Raw genomic sequence first — 27,033 nt, 5'->3', positions numbered from 1 at the left:
ACAACAAGATGGCAGGTGAACTAAATGAGTATTTTGCATCAGTCTTCACTGTGGAAGATGTGAGCAGTGTGCCAGGTGTTGAAGGGTGTGAGGGAAGAGAAGTGAGTGCAGTTACTATTACAAGGGGGAATATGCTCAAAAAGCTGAAAGGTGTAAGGGTACATAAGTCACCCAGACCAGATGATCTGCACCCTCAGGTTCTGAAAGAGGTAGCAGTAGAAATTGTGAAGGCATTCATAAAGTTCTTTCAAAAATCATTGTACTCTGGCTTAGTGCCAGAAGACTGAAAAATTGCAAATGTCATTCCATTCTTTAAGAAAGGAGGAAGGCAGCAGAAAGGAAATTATAAACTGGTTAGACTGACCTCAGTGGTTGGGAAGGTGTTGGAGTCAATTGTTAAGGATGAGGTTATGGAGTATTTGGTGACATAGGACAAGATAGGATAAAGTCACCACGGTTTCCTAAGTGAAAATCTTGCCTGACAAACCTGTTGGAATTCTTTGAGGAGTTTACAACTAGGATAGATAAAGGGGATACTGCAGATGTTGTATATTTGGACTTTCAGAAGGCCTTTAACAAGGTGCCAAACATGAGGCTGCTTAGCAAGTTAAGAGCCCATGGTATTACAGGAAAGTTACAAACATGGTTAGATCATTGGTGAATTTGTGGAGTTTATTACCATAGGCAGCTGTGGAGGCCAAGTCGTTGGGTTGTTATTTAAGGCAGAACTTGATAGGTTCAAGATTGGACAGGGCATCAAAGGTTATGGGGAGAAGGCTGGGGAGTGAGTCTGAGGAAAGGAACAAGGATCAGCCATGATTGAATGGTGGAGCAGACTTGATGGGCAAAATGACCTAATTCTGCTCCTATGTCTTATGGTCTTCCTCCTCCTGAAGTCTATAATTAGCTCCTTGGTCTTGCTGACATTGAGTAAGAGGTTGTTCTTATGGCACCACTCAGCTAGATTTTCAATCTCCCTCTTATATGCACATTCATCACCAGATTTGATTCAGCCTATGACAGTAGTGTCATCAGCAAACTTGAAAATGACATTGGATCTATGCTTAGCCACACAGTCACAACTGAAAAGCAAGTAGAGCAGGGGGTTAAGCACACAGTCTTGTGGTGCACCTAAGAAGGAGATCGTGGAGGAGATATGTTCCATCATTGTGGACGTTCGTGCTATTGAACGATAATCATTCAGGTAGGTCACCATGTTCTTCTTGGGCACCAGTATAATTGAAGCCTGTTTGAAGTGATAGGTTAAAGATCTCAGTGAACACTACAGCCAGCTGATCAGCACGTGTTTGGCACTTGGCCAGGTACCCCATCTGAGCCGGATGCTTTTCGTGGGTTCACTCTCCTGAAGGCTACTTGCACATCGACCTCAGAGACTGAAATCATAGGATCACCGGGGGCTGTAGGAGCTCGTGATGTTTCCTCCATATTTGACTGTAAAAGTGGGCAAAGGTGGCATTGAGCTCATCTGCAAACCTCCCGTGGTCACCTCTTTGTTGTTCTGATCTCTGGAACTTAGCTCTTTAGCCTCTGCCTGTATTCAGGTAGAAGAACAGCCAAGTGATGCAATTTACCAAAATGCAGTCTGGGTAAGGAACAGTACGCATTCCTTTTCTTAGTATAACAGAGGTCTAGTGTGTCAGGACCTCTGGTGCTACAGGTATACGCAGTAATTAGGCAGGGTTTTCTTCAAGCAAGCCTGACTGAAGTCCCTGACTATGATCTGAAATGCATTGGGATGTACTGTTTCTTGTTTGGAGACAGCATCACGCAGTATTTCAAGTGCTTCATTATAGTTGGCCACAGGTGGTATATAAACTGTGTTCAGGATTATGGAGGAGAACGCGCGAGGTAAATAGAATGAAAGGCATTTGACCATTAGGTGTTCAAGGTAAGGGGAATGCGAGTTCGATAAAACTGCCACATTGGAGCACCAGCAAGAGTTTATCATGAAACACACACCTCCACCTTTTGCCTTTTCTGAATCAGCAATTAGTCCATATGGAAAGTTGAGAAGCCTTCCATTTTGATTACTGTACCTGCTGTGTAGGAGGAAAGCAAGTTTCACTCAAACACAGAACATTTGGTGGTTTTGGGATTAACCTCTCATGCTCATTACCAGGAGCTGAAGTCCTGTACTGTGGCAAATCCAGGTCAGTTCAAAAGAAAGGGCAGATTAACCAAGTGTTTCTAACCATTAAGCCACACGGCACTGGCTGCAACCACACTTCCCCGTCCACCAAGTGAGAGCCTGGCACTCATTGTCCACTTCAGGACACAGATCCTGTGGAGCGCATTGAATGCCCAATAAAACCAGATGATGCAATGCCCTAATATAGAGTGTGGACAGTCTAAAGCAGCATCTGACTTCCAAATAGGCTCAGTAACTATGATCAATAACATTGCATGTCACAACTTCCAGTTAAAAATAAAAATAGAAATAAGAGTAAAATTATTCTACGTTTCTGTTACCCTTATCAATGGGTGCCAGATATCATCTGATGAGGAGGAGACTCAAATATCAATACCACATCCTCAGGAACGCACTTGGCAGAACCTTAAAGCACATTAACTGGTGACAGAATAGACTTTCAGCTGGAGAAGGTCTCTGCTTCTGTCCTGAGTTTTCAGTGTAGTCCAGGACTGACCACACTTCACCAGGTTAATTGATCTGTGAAGGGATGGAATGCTCCAGGAACCACACCCCGAAATGTTATTCCAGACAGGATAAAGGTAGCTCAGTCCTCCAAAACAGTCAGCTGTGTAGTCTTTAAGCTTAAAAGGTTTTTGTTCAATGTTGATGTGTTGCATTGAATGAACCTTTAATCTGGCCCCAGGAATGATGACCAAAAACATGTGACATGACTGAACCAGATTTTTTTTTAACTTCAAATTTCAAACATCTCTGTGTCTGTGGGGCAATGACATTAAACTACAACCAGAACTTCTGGAGATTTATTAACACAGATTCTGCAGATGTTGGAATCCAGACTAACACACACAAAATGCTGGAGGAACTCAGTGGGTCAGGCAGCATATATGGAGGGGAACAAACCTAGCTGATGTTTCAGGCTGAGAGCCAAACTGGAGAGTTTGTTGAAGTTTTGCAGACTTGTGTAGATGGCAAATGTATGCAGCCTAACCACCATCAGTTATTACATAGTTCTCACCTACTGATTCTCCAGCCTGCATGTTTTTTCTCAGTGTTCCCCTGCAAACCCAAGTACTAATGGTGTAGTTACAGCTTACTTCCCTGTTTCTGTAAGATCACCTTTTGGTTAACCAATTTAAAAATACATAAACCCAGATTACGCTGTTTTTGACCCAAGGGCTTGGATGTGTTCCCTGTCACTCTAGGATTTGATTGCTTCCTTTGTGACCTAGCCCTTCTGGTAAACTCATGCTAATTTCTGCAGGGGAGAGGGGATTCATCCCACTTGCACACCAGAAATACAAAAGGGAACAAAACCATGCCCTCTTCTCATTGACAGCATCAGGGAAAAGGTACGGGAGCCTGAAGGCACACACTCCAACATTTTAGGAACAGCTTCTTCCCCTCTGCCATCAAAGTAATGAATGGTATATGAACCCACGTACTTTACATCACTATTTTTGCTCTCTTTTTGTACTACTTATTTAAAATAGAGTATATACATTTTTTATTTGTAATTTTTTAACGTATTACTGCCACATAACAAATTTCACGACATATGCCAGTGATATTAAACCTGATTGTGTTTCTGATTCTGGCCCTAATGTCCCAAGGTGGATGTGGGGTGAGGTCTAGGCAATGCTCCTCACAGGCTGACAGTATTGTGATTTTGAGGATCATCTGGATGAGAGTTTGTGAAGCTATTGTTGCCATTAAGCTTCAACAGAAAGAGAAACAAACAGTGCCGATTTGTGTACAAATTATATCTTTGTCTGAAAATGCCTGATTAGAAGAATTAGTGAAGTGGTTTTAATACGGGAATAGACTGAATACCAATAGCCTGCAACACTGAAAGCTAATAGTGGAAAATAATAATAAATTACTATTTCTTGAGATGTCACATGATCACATTGTTACTGGTGACTTCCTACAGATAGCTGCGTGCCCATCCATCTTTTAAAGCTCTCATCAATCGGCCAATTGGCCTAATTCTGCTCCTATATCTTATGGTATGGTCTCTTCAATGCATCAGTGAAGGTTGGAACACCGCTAAGTGCTCAGTGTTTCAGCCTTACAGCCCCACAAACCCTGGTTCAATCCTGACCTTGCGCTCTCTGCTTCCTCCCACTTGCCAGTGGTGGTGTGGATTGGAAGGTTAACTGGACATTGTAAACTCCACCAGTGTAAGTGGCAGGAGAACAGAAGATGAGGAGGAGCTAATGGGGATGTGAGACGAAAGATGGGATTAGGGGAATCATCAAAACAGCATCTGACTATGCATGGCATCGCAGAGCCTTTAAACTGAAGTCTATCAGCAAAAGGAAAAAGTCTCTTGTGTATATGTAAGTAGAGGGTTTGATAAGGTTCTTCATGGTAGGCTCATTCAGAAAGTCAGGAGACACAGATCCAAAGAAAGTTGGCCGTGAAGATTTGGGATTCGGTTGGCTTAGCTGTGTGTATTTGGGATTGGATTGGCTTGGCTGTGTGGATTCAGAATTGGCCTGGGCTGGTCGTGAGGATTCAGGATTGGCTTGGCCTGGCAGTGAGGATTGGGGATTGGCTTGGCCTGGTTGTGTGGATTCGGGATTGGCTTGGCCTGGTTGTGTGGATTCGGGTTTGTCTTAGCTGTGTAGATTTGGGATTGGCCTGGACGTGAGGATTGGGGATTGGCTTGGCTGTGAGGATTAGGGACTGGCTTGCCCACAGAATGCAGTGTGGTTGTAGATAGAGAGTGTTCTCCCTGGAGGTTGGAGCCCAATGGTGTTCTGCAGGGATCTATTCTGGAACCCCTGCTCTTTGTGATGTTTAGAAATGACTTGGATGAGGAAGTGAAAAGGTGGGTTAGCAAGTTTGCAGATGACAAGAAGATTGGAGGAGTTGTAGACAGTATAGAAGGTTGTTGTAAGTTACAATGGGACATTGACAGGATGTCGAGCTGAGCTGAGAAATGGCACATTATAAACACAAGAAATTTTGTAGATGCTGTAAATACAAAGTAACACACACAAAATGCTGGAGGAACTCAGCAGGTCAGGAGACCTAATGAAGGGTCACAGCCTGAAACATCAATTGTTTATTCCATAGATGCTGCCTGACCAGCCGAGTTCCTCCAGCATTTTGGATGAGAAGTGACAGATGGGAGTTCAAACTGGAAAAGTGTGAAGTGATTCTTTTTGGAAGGTCAAATATGAAGACAGATAATTTTAGAAATACTAAATGAGAATAGTATTTTTTTTTCTCTTCTTATACATATACTTTTTTATGTTGCGGAGGGGCTGGGAGGCTGTGGATCGGTTACTGCGGGATTCACGTGTGTAATCATGGCGGTTGCCATGACCCGTACAGCAGAGGGGGGTAATGTTGTGTTTTTTTTCCCACAACATTAGTAGGGGGGTATTTTGTTTTTTTTTCTTTATATTTTAATTTTTTTCTATCTTTTTGCCTGGATGATTGGTGGGGACACACATAGCAACATGGAGATTTTTATAAAGATTTCCCAGGATACCACGAAAATGGAAAGATTAGGTATTATTATAGATTGGAGTAATATAATAAAAAAAATAATGACTAATCTACTAAATTTTTTAAGTTTTAATGTTAATGGGCTTAATGGGCCAGTAAAAAGAAAAAGAATTTTAACATATATTAAAAAAAATGAGAACTCCGTGGAGCATGTGGGGATCTTCCAACATCCAGGCATTCCCTTTTTTTTTCTTTCTTATTTTTTTAATAGGGATGTTAGGGGGGAGGGGTTAAGGGGATGGGGGCTGGGTAACACTTTTTTTTCATACACATTTATTCTGTAACTATTTGAAAACAATAAAAAAAGATTTTTAAAAAAAATATGAAGACAGATTACAGGGTTAATGACAGGGTTATTGGCAGTGCGGAGGAACAGAGGGATCTTGGGGTCCACATCCATAGATCCTTCAAAATTGCCACATAACTTTTTTACCCAGACAGTGGTGGGTGTGGGGAATGCGCTGCTAGGAGTGGTGATAAAGGAAGATACGTTAGGGGCATTAGATAGGTACATGGGTGATAGAAAAATGGAGCACTATGTAGAAGGGAAAGGTTGGATTAATCTTCAGATTAGGTTAAAAGATTGGCACAAAAATGTGGGCCAGAAGGCCTGTATTGTACTGTAATATTCTATGTTTAGAAAATAACAAGCCTAAGGTTGCCTAGGTTCAACCTCCTGCCTCAGGACATCACAGCGGTTCCATAGGACAGTGTCCTAGGCACAACCATCATTGGAGATTTACCAGAGACATTCCTTCTGACTGTGAGGAGATTTGCTGATGACTGTACAACATTCTCTCCCTGTTTACAACACTTCAGCAAATAGTCTCCATGTCCAAGTGCAGCAAGACACAAACATTCAAGCATTGTTTGATAAGTGGTGATGACTAAGTCTAATAAGAGTCAAATCACCTACTCTTGACATTAAGACTATCATAATCAAGTTCCCACCCATAAATACTTTATTGATCCCAAAGGAAATTACAATGTCATAGTAGCAATATAAGTGCACAGATATACAAATATTTGAAAAGAAAGAATAAAAATTTTAGCTTGAAAATAAGATGTACAAGATTTACAAATCAAAGATTACAAGACCACTTCCCCAGCTATAGTTTGACCCATTATAGAGCCTGATGACCGGGGGGTAAGAATGACCTCATAGAGTGCACTTTGGAGCAGCACAGTTGTCTTAGTCTGTTACTAAAAGTGCTCCTCTGTTCAGCCAAGGTGGCTTGCAGAGGGTGAGAAACATTGCCCGGAATTGCCAGGATTTTCTATAGGGTCCTTTGTTCTATCACAACCTCCAGTGTGTCCAGTTTGACTCGTAAAATTGAGCCAGGCTTTCTAATCAGTTTATTGAGCCTGTTGGCATCACCCATGTTGATGTCATTGCCCCAGCACATCACCACGTAGAAGATTGTATTGGTGACAACAGACAAGTAGAACATGTGAAGGAGAGGCCTGCATACTCCAAGACCTTGGTCACCTCAGGAAGTAGAGGTGGCTCTGGCTCTTCTTGTACACAACCTCTGTGTTGGTGCTCCACTCAAGTCTGTTATCCAGGTGCACCACCCCCCCCCCCGCCCCCCAGGTACTTGTAGGTCCTTGCTATCAATAGTAACAGGGAGCAATGCAGGCTTGGTCTTCCTAAAGTCCATCACCATCTCCCTTTTCTTACTGACGTTGAGCTGCAGATGATTCAGCTTGCAACATTCAACAAAGTTGTCCACCTGTATTCATCCTCCCATCTATACACTCAACTATTGCTGAGTCATCAGAGAATTTCTGCAGGTGACATGACTCAGTGTTGTATCTAAAGTCTGAGGTATACAGGGTATTTAGGAAAGGAGCCATTAGAGATCCCTGTAGGGCCCCAATGCTGCTTATAGCCATGTCTGACACACAGCTCTAAAGCTGTACAAACTGGTCCGCCATTCAGGTAGTCCATTATCCAGGATACAATGGAAATGGCAACCTGCATTGAATGGAGCTTTTCCCCCAGCAATGAGCGTTGTATGGTATGGAATGCACTAGAAAAAAGATCAGAAACCTTGATCCTTACCGTACTGCTTGGTTTATTCAAATATGCTGGAGGTCACTCATGACCAGAACCCCAACTGGACCCCTGACACTTAAAGCTTTCCCAGCATTGACAAGATACAACTCAGGAGTATGATCCCCTGCTTTACGAAAGTTCGCTTTACGCCACTTTGCTTTTACGAAAGACCTACATTAGTACCTGTTTTCACTAACCGAAAGAATTCCGAAGAGGATTTTCGCTTTTACGAAAAAAGGCGTCCGCTTTAAACTTGTGTTTACCCCGAGAAAGACTACCATGACCGTGAAGCCTTGCGCGGGCAGGTGTGTGCGCATGTGTGTACATCCCGATTTTTTTTTCCACAGATCAGTTTTGGCTAAATCTTCCCAATTCTGGTAAGTGAAACTACACTGTACATATATTATTCTACTTTATATAGGCTGTGTATTTATCATGTCATTCCTGCTTTTACTCTATGTTAGAGTTATTTTAGGTTTTACGTGCTATTTGGTATGATTTGGTAGGTTATCTTTTGGGTCTGGGAATGCTCAAAAATTTTTCCCATATAAATTAATGGTAATTGCTTCACTTTCGGCTTACGGAAGGTTTCATAGGAACAATCTACTTTCGGATAGTGGGGGAAACCTGTAGAATACTAAAGATTAACTTTATTTGTCAAATGTACATTGAAACATACAGATAAATGTGTCATTTGCATTAATGACCAACACAGCCCAAGGATGTGCTGGGAAGCTTAAGTATTGACACGCTACTGGCACCAACATAACTTACTCACCCTAACTTATACATCTTTGGAAAGTGGGAGGAAACCAGAGCACCCAGAAGAAACCCATGCAGTCATAGGGAGAATGTACAGACTCCTTACAGACAGTGAGGGGAATTGAACACGGGTCACTGGTGCTGTAATAGCGTTATGCTAACTGCTACGGTACTGTATCACCTATCCACTGAGTGCAGCCCCAATGACTCAAGAAACAGAGAAGCTGGTCTAAGCAGTTCATTTGATTGACGTTGCATCCACTACCTAACTGTTCCCTCCACAATAGCACACAATGTGTATCATCTGCAAGATGTACTGTACTTACTCTCAGATACATCCACAGCAGCTCCCAAATCTGTGACTTTTTTCACCTTGAACAACAAGGGCCATAAAAACACCATCAGCCACAGACTCCTGAAGTCTCTTACTACCCTGAGTTGGAAATTTATCACCTTCCTTCATCATCACTGCATTTTCCACTGGGGGTGCCACGGTAGCGTTGTGGTTAGTACAATGCTATAACAGCTCGGGGCGTTGGAGTTTGGAATTCAATCCCGACAGCATCTGTAAGGAGCTTACACGCCCTCCCTGTGATCATGTGTGTTTCCTCTCACAGTCCAAAGATGTACCAATTAGTAAGTTGTTTGGTCATTATAAATTATCCTGTAATTAGGCTTGGCAGTGTGGTTCATTGGGCCAGAATGGCCTGTTCTCCCTGTATCTCTAAATAATATATATTAAATTAAATGCAGAAGCTCCCTTTCTAATGAAACTGTGGAGCACCTTCACCAGGTCAGTAATGGTTCAAGGTTCAGAGATCAATTAGAAATGAGATGTGAATTTTACAAAAATTAAGGTTTCTCTGACTGAGACAAGAGTTCCAAGCAAAGTTAAGGAGAATGAGTAGAAAACTTGTGTTGCCGATGTCTTTCAAAGCAACACAAAACAAATCCAAGAGAAATTACTGAAGGATGAAGGTTTAAAACAATGCAATTCCCCTTCCAGATACCAAAGCATTTGTGATTATATGCACTGCTGATATTTAGTGAAGTACCTGTTACTAATTTATATAAACAGGAACTTCGGATACATTTATATATCAATTCTTAAGCAAAACTTCATGAGAATTAAGTTGTAACAAAGGCCCCTGCATGAAGATCCAGGAACATATGGACAGACGTTGATCTTATCAAGAACAATGACAAGTTGGAGTATAGAGAGAAAGTGGAGTGGCTTGGTATGAGAAGACTAACCCAAGCGTGAACATGGAAAAGACAAAGGAAATAATTGTGCGCTTCAGGAAGGTGCAGACAAACCATCCCATCCCCTCTGCGAATACATGGCTCCTCCGTACAGAGTGCTAAGTGCACCAAGTTCCTGGGAGTTCACATCACAGATGGTCCCTTCATATCACTTCCCTGAACAAGAAGGCACAGCAGCACTTTAAGAAGACTGAGGCAAGCAAGGCTCCCACCCCACATCTTAACTGTGTTTTACAGGAACAGCGTTGAGAGCATCCTGACAAGTTACATCGCCATCTGGTATGGAAGCAGTCGAGCACTGGACCTGAAGTCACTACAAAGAACTGAGCAGCTGAGAGGACTATAGTGGTCTCCCTACCATCCATCGGGGACATTTATCAGGAGCGCTGCTAGTGCAGGGCACTTGGTATTATTAAGAATCCCACCCATCCATTCAGCATCATCCTTGGCTTTCTACCATCAGGCAGGGGACTCCAAAGCACAAAAGCAAGATTGGTGAGGATGAGAAACAGTTTCTTTCCCTAGGACATTAGGCTTCTGATCTACCGGCCGCAGCATATTCGAAATGTTACTGATTAATCTGTTCCGTACCTGACAATATTTAATATTAATGCCCTTTAGTTATTTATGTCTGATTCATCTGTAGATTTTCTCCTTACTTTCATAAGTTATCGTGTATTATGCATACTACTGTGTTTTACACCCTGGTTCGAAGAAACGGTGTCTCATTTCTATATACATTATATAAATTTAATTGTGACCATCTAGAAATGATCATTATAGAGGAAATATGAAATAGAGAGATATGAGAATCTGTGAAATTCAATGTTGACAATGTACAGAACTCTACACAGTCAATAATAGCTCCTAATGCAAAGCCATCAGAAAATTTGCGTGGTTGATTGAAGTGCAGGTTTTATTTGCAGAAGATTTTTAAAGAGAAAACCTAGATGACAAGATTATTGGATGGGCCAAAGGCACTGTTATTATGTTCTATTATTCTATGTCAAATTTCTGACTGCTGCAGACATAACCAGAGAGCAAAGATTTTAGTCTTCATTTTTAAATATAACAAAAAAATAAGAAAGCAAAAAAATCTTTATTACATGAAGTTCCCAACAGAAACACATCAACTGTTTTCCACTTCATAAAGAATTGCAAGCTGGAAACCGCACTACACAAGTTGGAAAACATACTACACCACATGGATGAGATTTTAATAGTTCAGTAGACATGCAGAACAGACCCAGTGTGAAACAGACTGTGGTGCCTATTTGAAATTTCAAGAGCATCCTCTCAGGACAGAGGAATACACTGTCATTTCTCAAAGCTCCTGATTTTGCCCTCTCCTCTTTATACATTCAAAGTATTTTGGTAGTTACTGATACTAAATGATGGTCAGCAACAAGATAATTGGAAGAAAGCATCCTATCAGAAGTACCTTTAAGTCCTTGATTTGAATTTTGACATGAGCTTACAGCATTTAATTGAAACAAAACATGTAGGCTTCTTTTTCATTTACTTGACTTTGATGAAGGCTATTTTCTGCCTCCTCTCCCACGGTAATGTGTGCAGCTTCCAGAATTATTTGAAATGAGCATTTGTTTAAAAAAGTATTTTGTTCAGTTCTCTAAGTTACTAATCTCCATAAGTAAACAATATCCACAAGAATGTGAATTCTGATGTAATTTTTTGTTTATTAAAATAAATTTTGATACCCTGTCCATATCCAGAGAAATAAAAATATAATTTTTTCCCCCACTCACAATAGCATTATAGACCATCTTCACATTGAGGACTCTTCACATATGAACATAATTGATTATTTTTGGTTATATAAAGGATTGAATTGGGGGGACGTATGAGAAACTGAGTTTATACATTTTAAGTTTCTCAAATAAGGAAGAATTCTTTTTTACACTTACTCCAAATACAAAAGCAATTTGAAAAATGTCTAAGTGTTACTAAAAACAAAATTATTGGCTTTCCTGGTGTCTTTTGGTATATCTTGGCATTTAATTTCATCCATTCTTCTAAGTACATCACTGTGTTTGCGCTAATTCATGCTCCTTTTCCATTAGATTAACCAGCAGTGTTTGTGTATTTAACATCTCACTGTGAACCTAAAACAACAACAGAATCACAAATTAGGTTTCTCCAAAAGTGTTGCAGGGCAAGATTGGTCATGGTGAATGTACCCACTACACCTTATATTTATTAATATGAATTTTGTATTCTGTGCTCCATAGTTCCCAAGGAGATGTTAGATTGAGTAGTGGGAGAGAGATTTCAAAAGAATCAAGCAGGGCAAATCAGGACATTCTGTGCTCCACAGTTCCTGAGAAGGCGCTGGAGTGTGCATAATTAGACACTTGGCAAGGTTGAGTAAAAAGAAAATAAATTAGGTTTAAGCCAAGTGGCCCTTGTGGGAATGGGCCAGTGTTAGTGGGGAGTTCAGGCTTTGATTCAGCGAGGAGAGCGGAGGCTCTAGTAATTCTTTTTTTATCTAATTTTTCTTTCCTTCTTTCTTATTGCATTGTTGAAGCAGTGGGGATACTAGGCAGTATAGTGGATTGCTCCTCTTGCAGGATGTGGGAGGGCAGGAAGACCTCCAGTGTCCCTGAGGGCTACACCTATAAGTAGTGAAGCCAGCTGCAGATAGTAGGTGTAAAGGAGTTACAGCTCGAGCTGGATGTATTCTGGATCATTCAGGAGGCTGAGGGGTTGACAGACAGAACTTACCGGGAAGTAGCTACACACAAGGTATAGTACACAGTAACAGGGTGACAATCAGAAAGGAGAAAGGGGATAGGCAGCCAGTGCATATACCCCTGTGGCCGTTACAGCTGTACCACCTTGGATACTGTTGGGGGTGTGGTGGCAGAGGAAAGCAACAGTTATTAGGTCTCTGAGTCTGGCTCTGTGGCTCAGAAGGGAAGGGTGGAAGAAGAGGCAAACTGTAGTGATCGGGGATTTATCGGTTAAGGGAACAGATAAGAAAGTTCTGTGGATGAGAATGGGATTCCTGGATGATGTTGCCTCTAGGTGCAGAGTCACAGACAACTTGGATTGAATCCAAAGCATTCGTAAGCGGAAGGGAGAGCAGTCAGAGGTCATGGTCCATGATGGTAAAAGTGAAATGGCTAGGAAGAGTGACGAGGTCCTGCAGAGCTCAGGGAGTTAGGTGCCAAGTTAAAAGACAGGACCTCCAGGGTTGTGATCTCAGAACTGCGTGCTAGTGAAGCCAGAAAAAGGAAGACTATACAATTTAACACACGGCTAAGGTGATGGTGCAGGAGGGAGGTATCAGATTTCTGGATCATTGGGCTCTCTTCCAGGGAAGGTGAGACTTGTACAGATGGGACGGTTTTGCACCTGAACTGGAGGGGGAGACAAATATCCCTGTGGCAAGGTTTGCTAATGCTGCACAGAGGCGGGGTGGGGGGGGGTGGGGGTTGTAAGAGTTGCATGAGAATGGGAATCAGAGTGCCAGAACAGATAATGGCATTGTTGTGGGGAAAAATGTTTTTAAGCCTATGTACAAAGTCAGGATTAGAACAACTGAGCATGGTGGGACTAATGTTCTAAGTTGTGTATACTTCCATGCAAGGAGTATTGTAGGAAAGGTGGATGAGGTTAGGGCATGGATGAGCAAGTTGAATTATGATATTGTAGCCATTAGTGCAACTTGGTTGCAGGACAGGCAGCTCAATATTCCATTATTTTAGACACAATTGAGTGACATAGTTTAAAGGGGGTCGGGTGGCATTATTAGTCAGGGAAAATATCACAGCAGTGCTCAGACAGGACAGACCAGAGAGTTCATCTACTGAGGCTAGATGAGTGGAATGAGGAAAAAGAAAGGGATGACCACATTAATGGGATTATATTATAGAGCTCCTAATAGTTAGTGAGATTTCGAGGAGCAAATTTGTAGAGACACTGCAGACCATTACAGAAAACATAAGATTGCAGTAGTAGGTGATTTTAACTTTCCATATATTGTCTGGGACTACCATATTGTAAATGGGCTGGATGGGATAGAGTTTATCAAATGTGTTCAGGAAAGTTTCCTTTAATCAGTGCATAGAAGTCCCAACTAAAGAGAGTGTAACACTATGCATGGAGCCAAACGAGAGGGGGAAATCTTAAATGGATTTTTTGCATCTGTATCTACTTGGGAGATGGACACAGAGTCTACAGATGTGAGGTAAAGCATGGAGTCATGGACCCTATACAGATTACAGAGGAGGAGGTGTATGTTGTCTGGAGGCAAATTATGGTGTTTAAATCCCTAGGACCTTACAAGGTGTTCCCCTGAATCCTGTGGGAGGCTAGTGCATAAATTGCAGGCTGAGAAACTTAAGAGTCCTTTGCAATGGGTGAGGTGCTGGAGGATTGGAGGATAGCTAATATTGTTTAGTTGTTTAAGAAAGGTTTTAAGAATAAACCAGGAAATTATAGGCCAATGAACCTGACATCAGTAGTGGGTAAGTTACTGGAAGGTTTTCTAAGGGACCACAAATAAAAACATTTAGATGGACAGGGATATTTATTAGGAACAGTCTACATGCCGGCTGGTGGTGTAGTGACATCAACATTGGACTTCAGGGCAGATGATCCTGAGTTCAAACTCAGCCAGGTTCCAACCTGGGCAGCAGCAGTATCTGCATATCTTGCCATGAAAACCCTATAAACCCTATGATCCATGAGATCATGAAGAGTCGGACTCAGCTACAATGACTGAACAACAGTCTACATAGGTCATAGGACATAGGTCATGTCTCACCAATCTTAGAGATTTTCAAGGAAGTTATCAGGAATGTTGATGAAGGCAAGACAGTGGATGTTGTCTACATGGACTTTAGCAAAGTCTTTGACAAGGTCCCATATGAGAGGTTGGTCAAGAACATTCGATCTCTTGGCATTCAAGACAAGGAAGTAAATTGGATTAGACACTGGCTTTACAAGAGAAGCCAGGGAGTGGTAATAGATATTTGCCTCTCTGATAGAGGCCTGTGATTAGTGGTGTGCCACAGGGATCAGTGCTAGGTCTGTTGTTGTTTGTCATCTATGTCATTGATCTGAATGATAACATGGTTAACTGGATCAGCAAATTTGCGGATGACACCAAGGTTGTAGTAGACAGCGAGGAAGACTATCAGAGCTTGCAGCAGGATGGAATCCTCTGCTCTATCATACTGGTGCTATCTCCCTGCCATATTAACTTAAATCACTCCCAACAGTTTTAGCAAACTGCCTGCAAGGATGTTGGTTCTCCTCGGATTCAAGTGCAACCTGTCCCTTTTGTACAGGTCACACCAGCCCCAGAAAAGGTCCAAATGATCTAGGAATCTGAACCCATGCCCCCTGCTCCAATTCTTCAGCCATGCATTTATCTGCCACCTCATTCTATACCTATCCTCACTGTCACGTGACACAGGCAGCAATCCCGAGACACAGAGCCAGAATCAGTGCCAGAGGTATGGCTGCTGTCACTTACCCCCGTGGCCAACCCCTTGTCAATAAGTGTTCCATTTTGAGTACTGTTGGAAGGGACAACCTACCTGGGAACAGCAACAGTGACTGTGCCTCTGGCAAGAGTCTGGCCCTATGGCTAAGGAGGGTAGGGAACTGAAGAGGATGGAAGCAGTAATAGGAGACTCTATAGTTAAGGGAACAGATAGGCGATTCAATGGACATGAGAATGAAACACGATTGGCAGATGGTTCCAAATGTATCCATACATTCTGAAAAGAGAGGGCGAGCAGCCAGAAGTCTGACATGGTCCTGGAGAGCTGAAAAATTACAAATGTCAGTCCAGTCTTTAAGAAGGGAGGAAGACAAAAGAGAGGAAATTATAGGCCACTTAGCTAAACCTCAGTGGTTGGAAAAGTGTTGGAGTGCATTACTAGGACAAGGTTTCAGGGTAATTGGAGATAAAATAAGTCAAAGTCAACATGGTTTCTGTGAAGGGAAATCTTGCCTGACAAATCTGTTAGAATTCTTCAAGGAAGCAACAAGCAGGGTAGTCAAAGGAAAGGCAGTGGATGTCATTTACTTAGATTTTCAGAAGGTATTCGATAAGGTACCTCAGATAAGGCTAGTTAAAAAGATAAAATTCCATGGCATTACAGGAAAGGTACTGGAATGGATAGAGCAATGGCTGACAGACAAGAAGTAACGAGTGGGAATAAACTGGACCTTTTCTGGCTGACTGTCAATGACAAGTACTGTTCCTCAGGGGTCAGTATTGGGACCACTACTTCTCACATTGTTTGTCAATGATTTGGATAATGGAATTGATGGCTTTGTGGCAATGTTTGTGGATGATACGAAAACAGGAGGAGAGGTAGGTAGTGCTGAGGAAGCAATGTGATTGCAGCAGAACTTGGGACAAATTGGAAGAAAGGACAAAAAAGTGGCAGATGGAATACAGTGCTAGGAAATGTATGATAATGCATTTTGGTAAAAGGAACAATAATGCAGACTATTATCTAAATGGTTCAAACATCAGAAGTGCAAAGGGACTTGGAAGTCCTTGTGCAAGACTCCCAGAAGGTTAATTTACAGATTGAGTCTGCAAAATGTCCTGGTCCTGCTGTGTCCCAATTAACTGGAGTCCGCTGTATTTGAATTTGGACTTGATTCTAAGTATTTTTCATTTTTTAAGCATCTTTTTATTAGTACATAATCTTCTACAGGTATAAAATGATACAAAACTTCAACAAATTAATATATATACAATTAATAAAGCTGAAGAAAATAAAAAACTGATTGTAATAGATAAAAACGAAAAAAAAAAAATTTATGTACAGAAAATAAAGGGAAAAAAAGAACCCCATCTAACTAAGAAAAAAAACCCACTGACTACAAAAAGAGAAGGAAAAAAAACCCATTAGGAATCAATCCCCAGAGCAATACGTCTTATTTATATATATATATAGAGAGAGAGAGAGAGAGAGAGAGAGAGAGAGAGTGAGAGAGAGAGAGAGAGAGAGAGAGAGAGAGAAATCATCAACTGCCAATTCATATTTATATAAAATAAAATTGGAAGGAAACCATATAAAATAATTCAAATTAAATGATAATATTTAGCAAAAGAGCCCCATCTTCTCTCAAAATCGAATCGGGGATCAAAAGTTCTACTTCTAATTTTTTCCAAACTGAGACATAACATTACTTGAAAAAACCATTCAATTAAAGTAGGGACAGAAGTATCTTTCCATTTTAATAAACTAACCCTTCTTGCCAATAATATAACAAATGCAATTACATGTTGATCTGAAGATGAATAGAAAATAAAGATTTCCAAAACGGTTTTAATAAAGAACATGACCAGAACATATGTGACAAAGTAGCTACTTCAGTTTTACACCTATCGCAATGGTTATCTATACTAGGAAATATTTTAGATAGTCTCTCCTTTGTTAAATAATAATGGTGAATAATTTTAAACTGAATTAAACAGTGATTGGCACATATAGAAGAAGGATTTATGTTTTTCAAAACTCGCAACCAATTTTCATTAACAAAGGTCATATTAAGTTCTCGCTCCCAATCTTGTTTAATCTTTAGTGAGAGGTTTTCTTTTTGTAACAAAAGCAAATTATAAATTCTGCTAATAGAACCTCTCACTAAAGGATTCAACTTTAAAATGGTATCCAACAAATCAGATTCTTGCAGATATGGAAACTTAGATAAATATTGTTTTAAAAAATGTCTAACCTGAAGATACTGCAGAAGATGTGTATGAGTGAGAGAATATTTGTTAATTAACTCTTCAAAAGTCATCAATTGACCGTCACAAAATAAATCTGTAAAAGAACGGATCCCTTTATTTCTCCATAGGAGAAAAATGGGATTGGTTATTGAAGGTTTAAATTAAAAGTTTTAATATAAAAAAACTAGACAACTTAAATTGTTTAAAATTAAAAATATTGCGAAATTGAAACCAAATCCGTAAGGACTGTTTAATAACAGGGTAAAGATTTAAATTTGGAATTTTAGAGAGTTGTAGAGGTAATGGAGCTCCTAATATTGAAGTTAAATGAAATTGTTTAACAGCTTTTAGTTCCAAATCAACCCATAGTGGTTTTTGGCTCTTGTTGAGCCAATATAGCCAAAAACATAATTATCTAATATTAACAGCCCAATAATAGTCTTAAATTAGGAAGTGCAAGTCCACCATCTTTATTAGATTTTTGTAAATGATACTTATTAATTCTCGGTCTTTTATTGTTCCAAATAAAGGAAGAAATAAGAGAGTCACTTCGATCAAAAAAATTTTTAGTTAAAAAGATAGGTATATTTTGGAAAATATATAAAAATCTAGGTAAAATCATCATTTTCACAGCATGGATACGGCCTATTAAAGAGCGAGTAAGTGGATTCCATCTAGAAAATAATTGTTTCATGGAGTCCATTAAAGGAACTATATTAGCTTTATAAAGATCTTTATATTTTTTAGTAATTATAATACCTAAATATTTAAAAGTATTAATAATTCTAAAAGGAATATCATTATATATAAGAACAGGGGCATTTAATGGGAACAATTCACTTTTATTCAAGTTAAGTTTATATCCTGAAAATTTACCATAGTTTTTTAGTGTTTCCAAAAGATTAGGAATTGATACCTCAGGATTCGAAATAAACACCAAAAGATCATCTGCATAAAGAGAAATCTTATGTATGGTTCCATTCATAGAGATACCATGAATATTTTTGGCTTCACGTATTGTTATAGCCAAAGGCTCCAATACAAGATTAAATAATCAAGGGCTTAATGGACATCCCTGTCTAGTACCACGAGAAACTGAAAAAAAGAGGACCTAAAATTATTAGTAATAACCATGGCAATAGGATTCTTATAAATCATTTGAATCCACCTATTAAAATTATTACCAAAACCAAATTTTTCTAATACTTTAAACAAATATGGCCACTCAACTCTTATCAAATGCTTTTTCTGCATCAAGAGAGATAACACATTGAAGTTGCTTAGATATTGGTGAATATATAATATTCATCAGTCTCCGAACATTAGAGAAAGAGTAACGACCTTTAATAAAGCCCGTTTGAACCATAGAGATGATTTTAGTTAAAATATTTTCCAAGCAGTTAGCCATTATCTTAGAGAGAACTTTTGCATCCACATTTAATAGTGAAATAGGTCTATATGATGAACATTCAGTAGGATCTTTATCTTTCTTAAGGATTAAGGAAATAATACTTCATAAAAGGAAGAAGGTAAACTACCTTTCTCAAAGGATTCATGAAATATTTCCAAAAGATACGGAGAAAGTAATCTTCCAAATTTTTTGTAAAATCCTACCGAATAACCATCAAGTCCAGGAGCTTTACCTGATTGTATTAATAAAATAGCTTTCTGAATTTCTTGCTCGGTAATTGGAGCATCAAGCATCTGTTGATCTTCAGCAGAAATTTGCGGAAATTTAATCTTATGTTAAAAAGCCTTCATTTTGGAGGCATCTGCAGGAAATTGAGATCTATAAAGATCAGAACAAAAATCTTGAAAAATATTATTAATGTCTTCATGGTTACTTGCTGCATCTCCATTAATTTTACGAATCTTTAAAATTTGCCTTTTAGCTCTAGCTGCTCTTAATTGGGAAGCTAAGAGCTTATTACTTTTATCCCCGAAAATATAAAATTGACTTTTCAATTTAAGCAAATATCCTTCAATAGGATATATTAATAATAAATTATATCATGATTGTAATTCTACTCTTCTTTTAAATGAAACACTTGGAGAGATTGCATTAATGTTACCTAATTCTTTCATTTGTTTAGAAATTTTATCTAGTTCTATTCTTGTTTGTTTCTTCAGTTTAGCTATATACGAAATAATCTGACCACATAAATAAGCTTTTAATGTATCCCAAATCACTAACTTTGAGACGTTTCCTGTATTATTAAAGAGAAAAAACTCTTTTATCTGAGTTTGAGTGAACTCAACAAATTCTGAACTTTGTAACAAGTGTTCTGGAAAATGCCAAAATGGTCTAGTAGAAGCGACATCTTTCAGTTCAAATTATTAGATTTAAAGGAGCATGATCAGAGATAGCAATTGCATCATACTCACATTTCTAAACATTAAATAGAAGTCGAGGGTCAACTATAAAATAGTCGATTCTGAAATATATATTATGAACATGTGAGAAAAAAAGAGTATTCTCTATCACTAGGATGCATATGCCTCCATACTTCAATTAGACCATAATTAATTAAAAAGGAATTAATAAGTGATGCAGAACGATTAGGGAGTTGATGTTTTGGTGATGACTTATCCATTAAAGGATTTAAACAAGTATTAAAATCACCACCCATTAATAACATATATTCTTTAAATCAGGTAATAGAGCAAAGACAGCTTTAAAAAAAGAGGTATCATCTACATTTGGTCCATAAATATTAACCAAAACCATTTTCCTATTATAAATTAATCCTTTAACAATCAAAAATCTACCATTAATATCAGCTATAATATCTTCCTGATTAAAAGGGATATCGGAATCAATAAAAATAGAAACATCTCTAATTTTACTCTGAGAGTTTGCATGAAACTGAGGACCCTTCCAAGATTTAAAAAATCGATTCTTATCACATAACCTGATATGCGTCTCTTGAGCAAAGATTTTATCAGGTTGGAATTGGTTAATAATTTAAAATGTTTTCTTACGCTTAATAGAATGACTCCAACCACGGACATTCCACCTTAAAACATTTAACTGTTTAGATATCATCATGAGACTTTGTATCTAAAAATTTTCAAACAAAGCAAGAGGCTGAGAGTGGAAGACTGAAGCACCGCGGAGGGAAGCTCGATTTTCTTTTCTTTAACTGATCGTGGAAAAGAGGCTAGACTGTGCAGGCACGTGACATAGCGTGCTGAGGTTTAAAAGAAAGGCCGACATATACAGCAGCTATCGTTGGAGTAGACTGAGTCAGAGTGGGATGGCTTTGGCTCAATCAGGCTTTGGCGAGAAAAGACAGAGGTGAGGGTAGGTTCCGGTGAGTTTCTGTTTTTCTTTTTTTTTGGTTCAGACTAGAGAATATGCCAGGCAGGATGTTGGAATGCTTCTCTAGCAGGATGTGGGAAGTCACCTCTGGTCTCCCTGACAACGATACCTGCAAGAAGCGCATCCAGCTGCAGTTCCTAACAGACCGCGTTAGGGAACTGGAGCAGGAGCTGGATGACCTGGGGATCATTCGGGAGACTGAGCAGTTTATAAATAGTAGCTTCCAGGAGATAGTTACACCTAAGGAACAGGGCACAGGTAATTGGGTTACCGTCAGGTGAGGGAAGAGAAAGGGCAGGTAGTGCAGGGTTCCCCTGTGGCCATTCCCCTCCAAAACAGGTATACCGATTTGGATACTGTTGGGGGGAATGGCTTACCTGGGGCAAGCTGCAGCAGCCGGATCTCCGGCACTGAGTCTGGTTCTGCAGTGCAGAAGGGAGGGAGGAAGAAGAGGAGAGTGGTAGTATTAGGCGACTCCATAGTCAGGGGTACAGACAGGAGATTCTGTGTTCATGACAGAGACTCCTGCATGGTTTGTTGCCTCCCGGGTGCCAGGGTCAGAGAAGTATCTGATCGCGTGCACAGCATTCTGAAGTGGGAGGGTGATCAGCCAGATGTCGTGGTACACATCAGTACCAATGACATAGGTAGAAAGAGTCAGGAGGTCCTGAAGAGTGAGTACAGAGAGCTTGGTAGGAAGTTGAAAAACAGGACCTCAAGGGTAGTAATCTCCGGATTGCTGCCTGTGCCACGTGCCAGTGAGGGTAAGAGTAGGATGCTCTGGCAGATGAACACGTGTCTGAGAAACTAGTGTAGGGGGCAGGGTTTCAGATTTCTAGATCATTGGGACCTCTTCTGGGGCAGGTGGGACCTGTACAAGAGAGACGGGTTACACCTGAACTACAAGGGGACCAATATACTTGCAGGGAGGTTTGCTAGTGTTAAAACTAGATTTGCAGGGGGATGGGAACCAGAGTGCTAGAGTAGATAGCGGAACGGGAGTAAAAATAAATGATGTTAGTAGTTCATGCAAAGTCACAAATATTGGTGGTAATAATTTTCTGAGGTGTGTGTATTTCAATGTGAGGAGTATTGTAGGAAAGGCAGAAGAGCTGAGGGCCTGGATTGACACATGGAATTATGACATCATAGCCATTACTGAAACTTGGCTACAGGAGGGGCAGGACTGGCAGCTCAATGTTCCAGGGTTCCGATGTTTCAGATGCGATAGAGGCAGAGGGATGAAGGGTGGGGGGGTGGGGGGGGGGGGGGGAGAGGGTGGCTTTGCTAGTCAGGGAAAATATTACAGCAGTGCTTCGGCAGGACAGATTAGAGGGCTTGTCTACTGAGGCCATATGGGTGGAGCTGAGAAACAGGAAAGGTATGACCACATTAATGGGGTTGTATTATAGACCACCCAATAGACAGTGAGAATTAGAGGAGCAAATCTGCAGAGAGATAACAGACAACTGCAGGAGACTGAAAGTTGTGATTGTAGGGGATTTTAATTATCCACACATTGATTGGGACTCCCATACTGTTAAAGGTCTAGATGGGTTAGAGTTTGTAAAATGTGCTCAGGAAAGTTTTCTAAATCAATATATAGAGGTACCAACTAGGGAGGATGCAATATTAGATCTCCTATTAGGAAATGAGTTAGGGCAGGTGATGGAAGTGTGTGTAGGGGAACATTTTGGTTCCAGTGATCATAACGTCATTAGTTTCAACTTGATCATGGATAAAGATAGATCTGGTCCTCGGGTTGAAGTTCTAAACTGGAAAAAGACCAAATTTGAAGAAATGAGAAAGGATCTAAAAAGAGTAGATTGGGACAGGTTGTTCTCTGGCAGGGATGTGATTGGTAAGTGGGAGGCCTTCAAAGGAGAAATTTTGAGAATGCAGAGTTTGTATGTTCCTGTCAGGATTAAAGGCAAAATGAAAAAGAATAAGAAACCTTGGTTCTCGAGGGATATGGAACTCTGATAAAGAAGAAGAGAGAGATGTACAACATGTATAGGCAATAGGGAGGAAATAAGATGCTTGAGGAGTATAAAAAGAGTAAGATAATACTTAAGAAAGAAATCAGGAGGGCTAAAAGAAGACATGAGGTTGCTTTGGCAGTCAGGGTGAAGGATAATCCTAAGAACTTCTACAGGTATGTTAAGAGCAAAAGGATAGTAAGGGATAAAATTGGTCCTCTTGAAGATCAGAGTGGTCGGCTATGTATGGAACCAAAAGAAATGGGAGAGATATTAAATGGGTTTTTTGCATCTGTATTTACTAAGGAAACCAGAATGGAGTCTATGGAAACAAGGCAAGCAAGTAGGGAGGTCATGGAACTTATACAGATTAAAGAGGAGGAGGTGCTTGCTGTCTTGAGGCAAATCAGAGTAGATAAATCCCCAGGACCTGACAGGGTATTCCCTCTGACCTTGAAGGAGACTAGTGTTGAAATTGCAGGGACCCTGGTAGAAATATCTAAAATGTCGATATCCACAAGTCAGGTGCCGGAGGATTGGAGGATAGTTCATGTAGTCCCGTTGTTTAAAAAAGGCTCAAAAAGTAAGCAGGGAAATTATAGGCCATTAAGTTTGACATCGGTAGTAGGTAAATTATTGGAAGGAATACTAAGAGATAGGATCTACAAGTATTTGGATAGACAGGGACTTATTAGAAAAAGTCAGCATGGCTTTGTGCGTGGTAGGTCATGTTTAACCAATCTATTAGAGTTTTTCAAGGAAGTTACCAGGAAAGTAGATGAAGGGAAGGCAGTGGATGTTGTCTACATGGACTTCAGTAAGGCCATTGACAAGGTCCCGCATGGGAGGTTAGTTAGGAAGATTCAGTGGCTAGGTATACATGAAGAGGTAGTGAATTGGATTAGACATTGGCTCAATGGAAGAAGCCAGAGAGTGGTAGTGGAGGATTGCTACTCTGAGTGGAGACCTGTGAGTAGTGTCGTGCCAGAGGGATCAGTGCTGGCTCCATTGTTGTTTGTCATCTATATCAATGATCTGGATGATAATGTGGCAAATTGGATCAGCAAATTTGCTGATGATACAAAGATTGGAGGTGTAGTGGACAGTGAGGAAGGTTTTCAAAGCTTGCAGAGGGATTTGGACCAGTTGGAGGAATGGGCTGAAAAATGGCAGATGGAGTTTAATGCGGACAAGTGTGAGGTATTGCACTTCGGAAGGTCAAACCAAGGTAGAACATACAAGGTAAATGGTAGGACACTGAGGTCTGCAGTAGAACAGAGGGATCTGGGAGTACAGATACATAATTCCCTAAAAGTGGTGTCACAAGTAGATAGGGTCGTAAAGAGAGCTTTTAGTACATTGGCCTTTATAAATCAAAGTATTGAGTATAAGAGTTGGAATGTAATGGTGAGGTTGTTTAAGACATTGGTGAGACCGAATTTGGAGTATTGTGTGCAGTTTTGGTCACCTAATTACAGGAAGGATATTAATAAGGTTGAAAGAGTGCAGAGAAGGTTTACAAGGATGTTGCTGGGACTTGAGAAACTGAGTTACAGAGAAAGGTTGAATAGGTTAGGACTTTATTCCCTGGAGTGTAGGAGAATGAGGGGTGATTTGATAGAGGTGTATAAAATGATGATGGGTATAGATAGAGTGAATGCAAGCAGGTTTTTTCCACTGAGGCCAGGGGAGAGAGGTCATGGGTTAAGGGTGAAGGGGGAAAAGGTTAAAGGGAACATTAAGGGGGGGGCTTCTTCACACAGAGAGTGGTGGGAGTGTGGAATGAGCTGCCAGATGAAATGGTGAATGCAGGCTCACTTTTGACATTTAAGAAAAACTTGGACAGGTATTTGGATAAGAGGGGTTTGGAGGGATATGGCCCAGGTGCAGGTCAGTGGGACTAGGCAGAAAAATGGTTCGGCACAGCCAAGACATGGTGGAGGATTACAAATACCTGGGGATACAAATTGACAATAAACTGGACTGGTCAAAGAAAACTGAGGCTGTCTACAAGAAGGGTCAGAGCCGTCTCTACTTCCTGAGGAGACTGAGGTCCTTTAACATCTGCCGGACGATGCTGAGGATGTTCTACGAGTCTGTGGTGGCCAGTGCTATCATGTTTGCTGTTGTGTGCTGCAGCAGCAGGCTGAGGGTAGCAGACACCAACAGAATCAACAGACTCATTCGTAAGGCCAGCGATGTTGTGGGGTTGGAACTGGACTCTCTGACGGTGGTGTCGGAAAAGAGGATGCTGTCCAAGTTGCATGCCATCATGGACAATGTCTCCCATCCACTCCATAATGTACTGGTTAGGCACAGGAGTACATTCAGCCAGAGACTCATTCCATCGAGATGCAGCACTGAGCGTCATAGGAAGTCATTCCTGCCTGTGGCCATCAAACTTTACAACTCCTCCCTTGGACTGTCAGAAACCCTGTGCCAATAGGCTGGTCCTGGACTTATTTCCACTTGTCACAATTTACTTATTATTATTATTATTATTATTTAATTATTTATGATTTTATATTGCTATAAAATGGGCTGATTCTATTTTTGGTTGGTGTGACTGTAACAAAACCCAATTTCCCTCGGGATCAATAAAGTATGTCTGTCTGTCTGTATGCTCCGGGATTCCATAATGGGGATAAAAAAAGAAAAAAAACCACCCAAACTAAAAAGCCCAGAAAAAAGTCGCTATCAATCGACACAAGCCCCAAGAAAAGCAAAGAAGCGATAGACTTGATTCTAAGTAGACTGAATGATATGCCTCAATAACACAGCGAACAGTACACCAACTGATCCCTCTTGCCACTGCTTAATCTAGTCTGAGCAGTGGATCATCTTAATGTTGTTTACATTCAAATTAATTCTTTATGACTGCCTTGAAACTAATTCTTAAACTCCTTAAATCACATTACTCGCCTTGAAAATTTAGGTTCCACAAGTTACTGTCCTTTTCCAAAGGAAAAAAATTGTATTTATAATGATCAAACATTTACAAAAGTGACATAAAAAGTATAGTAGGCAAAACCATTTTGTACAAGAGCTCAGCATCTATTTAAACTGGACTGTATCGATAGGACAGGCAGGAAGACATTAGTGATAGTGTGGCTCTGTTGGTAAGAGATGAAATTACATCTTTAGAAAGAGGTGACATCTTTAGAAAGAGGTCAGAGAATGATGAATCTTTGTGGGTGGAGTTATGAAACTGCAAGGGTAAAAATACCATTATAGGATTCATAAATAACAGGCCTCCAAGTAGTAGCCAAGATGTGGGGTTGAGATTGCAAAGTGAGCTGGAAAAGGCATGTATTAAGGGTAATGACACAATTATAATGGTGCACTTCAATATACAAGGGGATTGGGAAAATTAGGTTGGTGTTGGATCATAAGAGAGGGAGTTTGTTGAATGCCTACAAGATGGCTCTTTAGCACAGCTTGTGCTTGAGCCTACTCAGAGAAAGGCTATCTTAAATTGGGTGTGTATAATAACACAGATCTTATTAGGAAGCTTAATGTAAAGGAACCCTTAGGGAGCAGTGATCATAATATGATAGAATTCATACTGCAATTTGAGAGGGAGAAGCATAAGTCACATGTATCAGTATCGCCATGGAATAAAGGGAATTACAAAGGCATGACAGGGGAGCTTGCCCAGGCAGATTGGAGGAGGATACTGGTAGGGATGATGGCAGAGCAGAAATGGTTGAAGTTTCTGGGAATATTTCACAAGGCACAGGATAGATAAGTCCCATGGAAGTAGTAGTTCACAAACGGCAGGGGTAGGCAACTGTGGTTGATAAGGGAAGTTAAGGATTGCATAAAAGCCATGGAAAGGGCATATAAGGCAGCAAAAGTGAGTGGGAAGTTGGATAATTCGGAAGCTTTTAAAACCAAACAAAAAACAACTAAAAAAGCTATAAGAAGGAAAAGATGAAATATATGGGTAAACTTGCAAATAATATAAAGCAGGATACTAAAAGTTTTTTCAGCTATATAAAGAATAAAAGGGAGGTGAGAGTTGATATTGGACCACTGGAAAATTATGCTGGTGAGGCAGTAATGGGGGACAAAAAAAAAATGGCAGATGAATTTAGTAAGTACTTTGCATCAGTCTTCACTATGGAAGACACTAGCAGTGAGCTGGAGGTCCATGAGTGTTGGGGAGATGGGATGAGTACCATTGCTATTACAAAAGAAAAGGTGCTAGGCAAACTCAAAGGTCTTCCGGTG

At 40.3% G+C, this 27,033-nt stretch overlaps 1 protein-coding gene across 7 annotated transcripts in view; it reads right to left on the bottom strand.

The window, feature by feature from the left end:
• Nucleotides 1–27,033, bottom strand: part of gabpb1 (GA binding protein transcription factor subunit beta 1) — a 125,469-nt gene that overhangs the window by 8,644 nt on the left and 89,792 nt on the right. Inside the window, exon 9 of one of the 7 annotated variants that reach the window (XM_073032797.1) lies at nucleotides 10,857–11,899. The exons of the other annotated variants lie outside the window; for them this stretch is intronic. Coding sequence (XP_072888898.1) covers nucleotides 11,819–11,899 — 81 coding nt within the window. The 3' untranslated portion in view covers nucleotides 10,857–11,818. Of the gene's footprint in view, nucleotides 1–10,856; nucleotides 11,900–27,033 lie in introns of those variants that run through there. 7 annotated transcript variants of the gene reach the window in all.

This window comes from Hemitrygon akajei, chromosome 30, assembly GCF_048418815.1.
Source record: "Hemitrygon akajei chromosome 30, sHemAka1.3, whole genome shotgun sequence".
Classification (NCBI taxonomy): domain Eukaryota; kingdom Metazoa; phylum Chordata; class Chondrichthyes; order Myliobatiformes; family Dasyatidae; genus Hemitrygon; species Hemitrygon akajei.
Note: the sequence above shows the minus strand (reverse complement) of the source record. Positions and strands in the feature narration are given on the sequence as shown.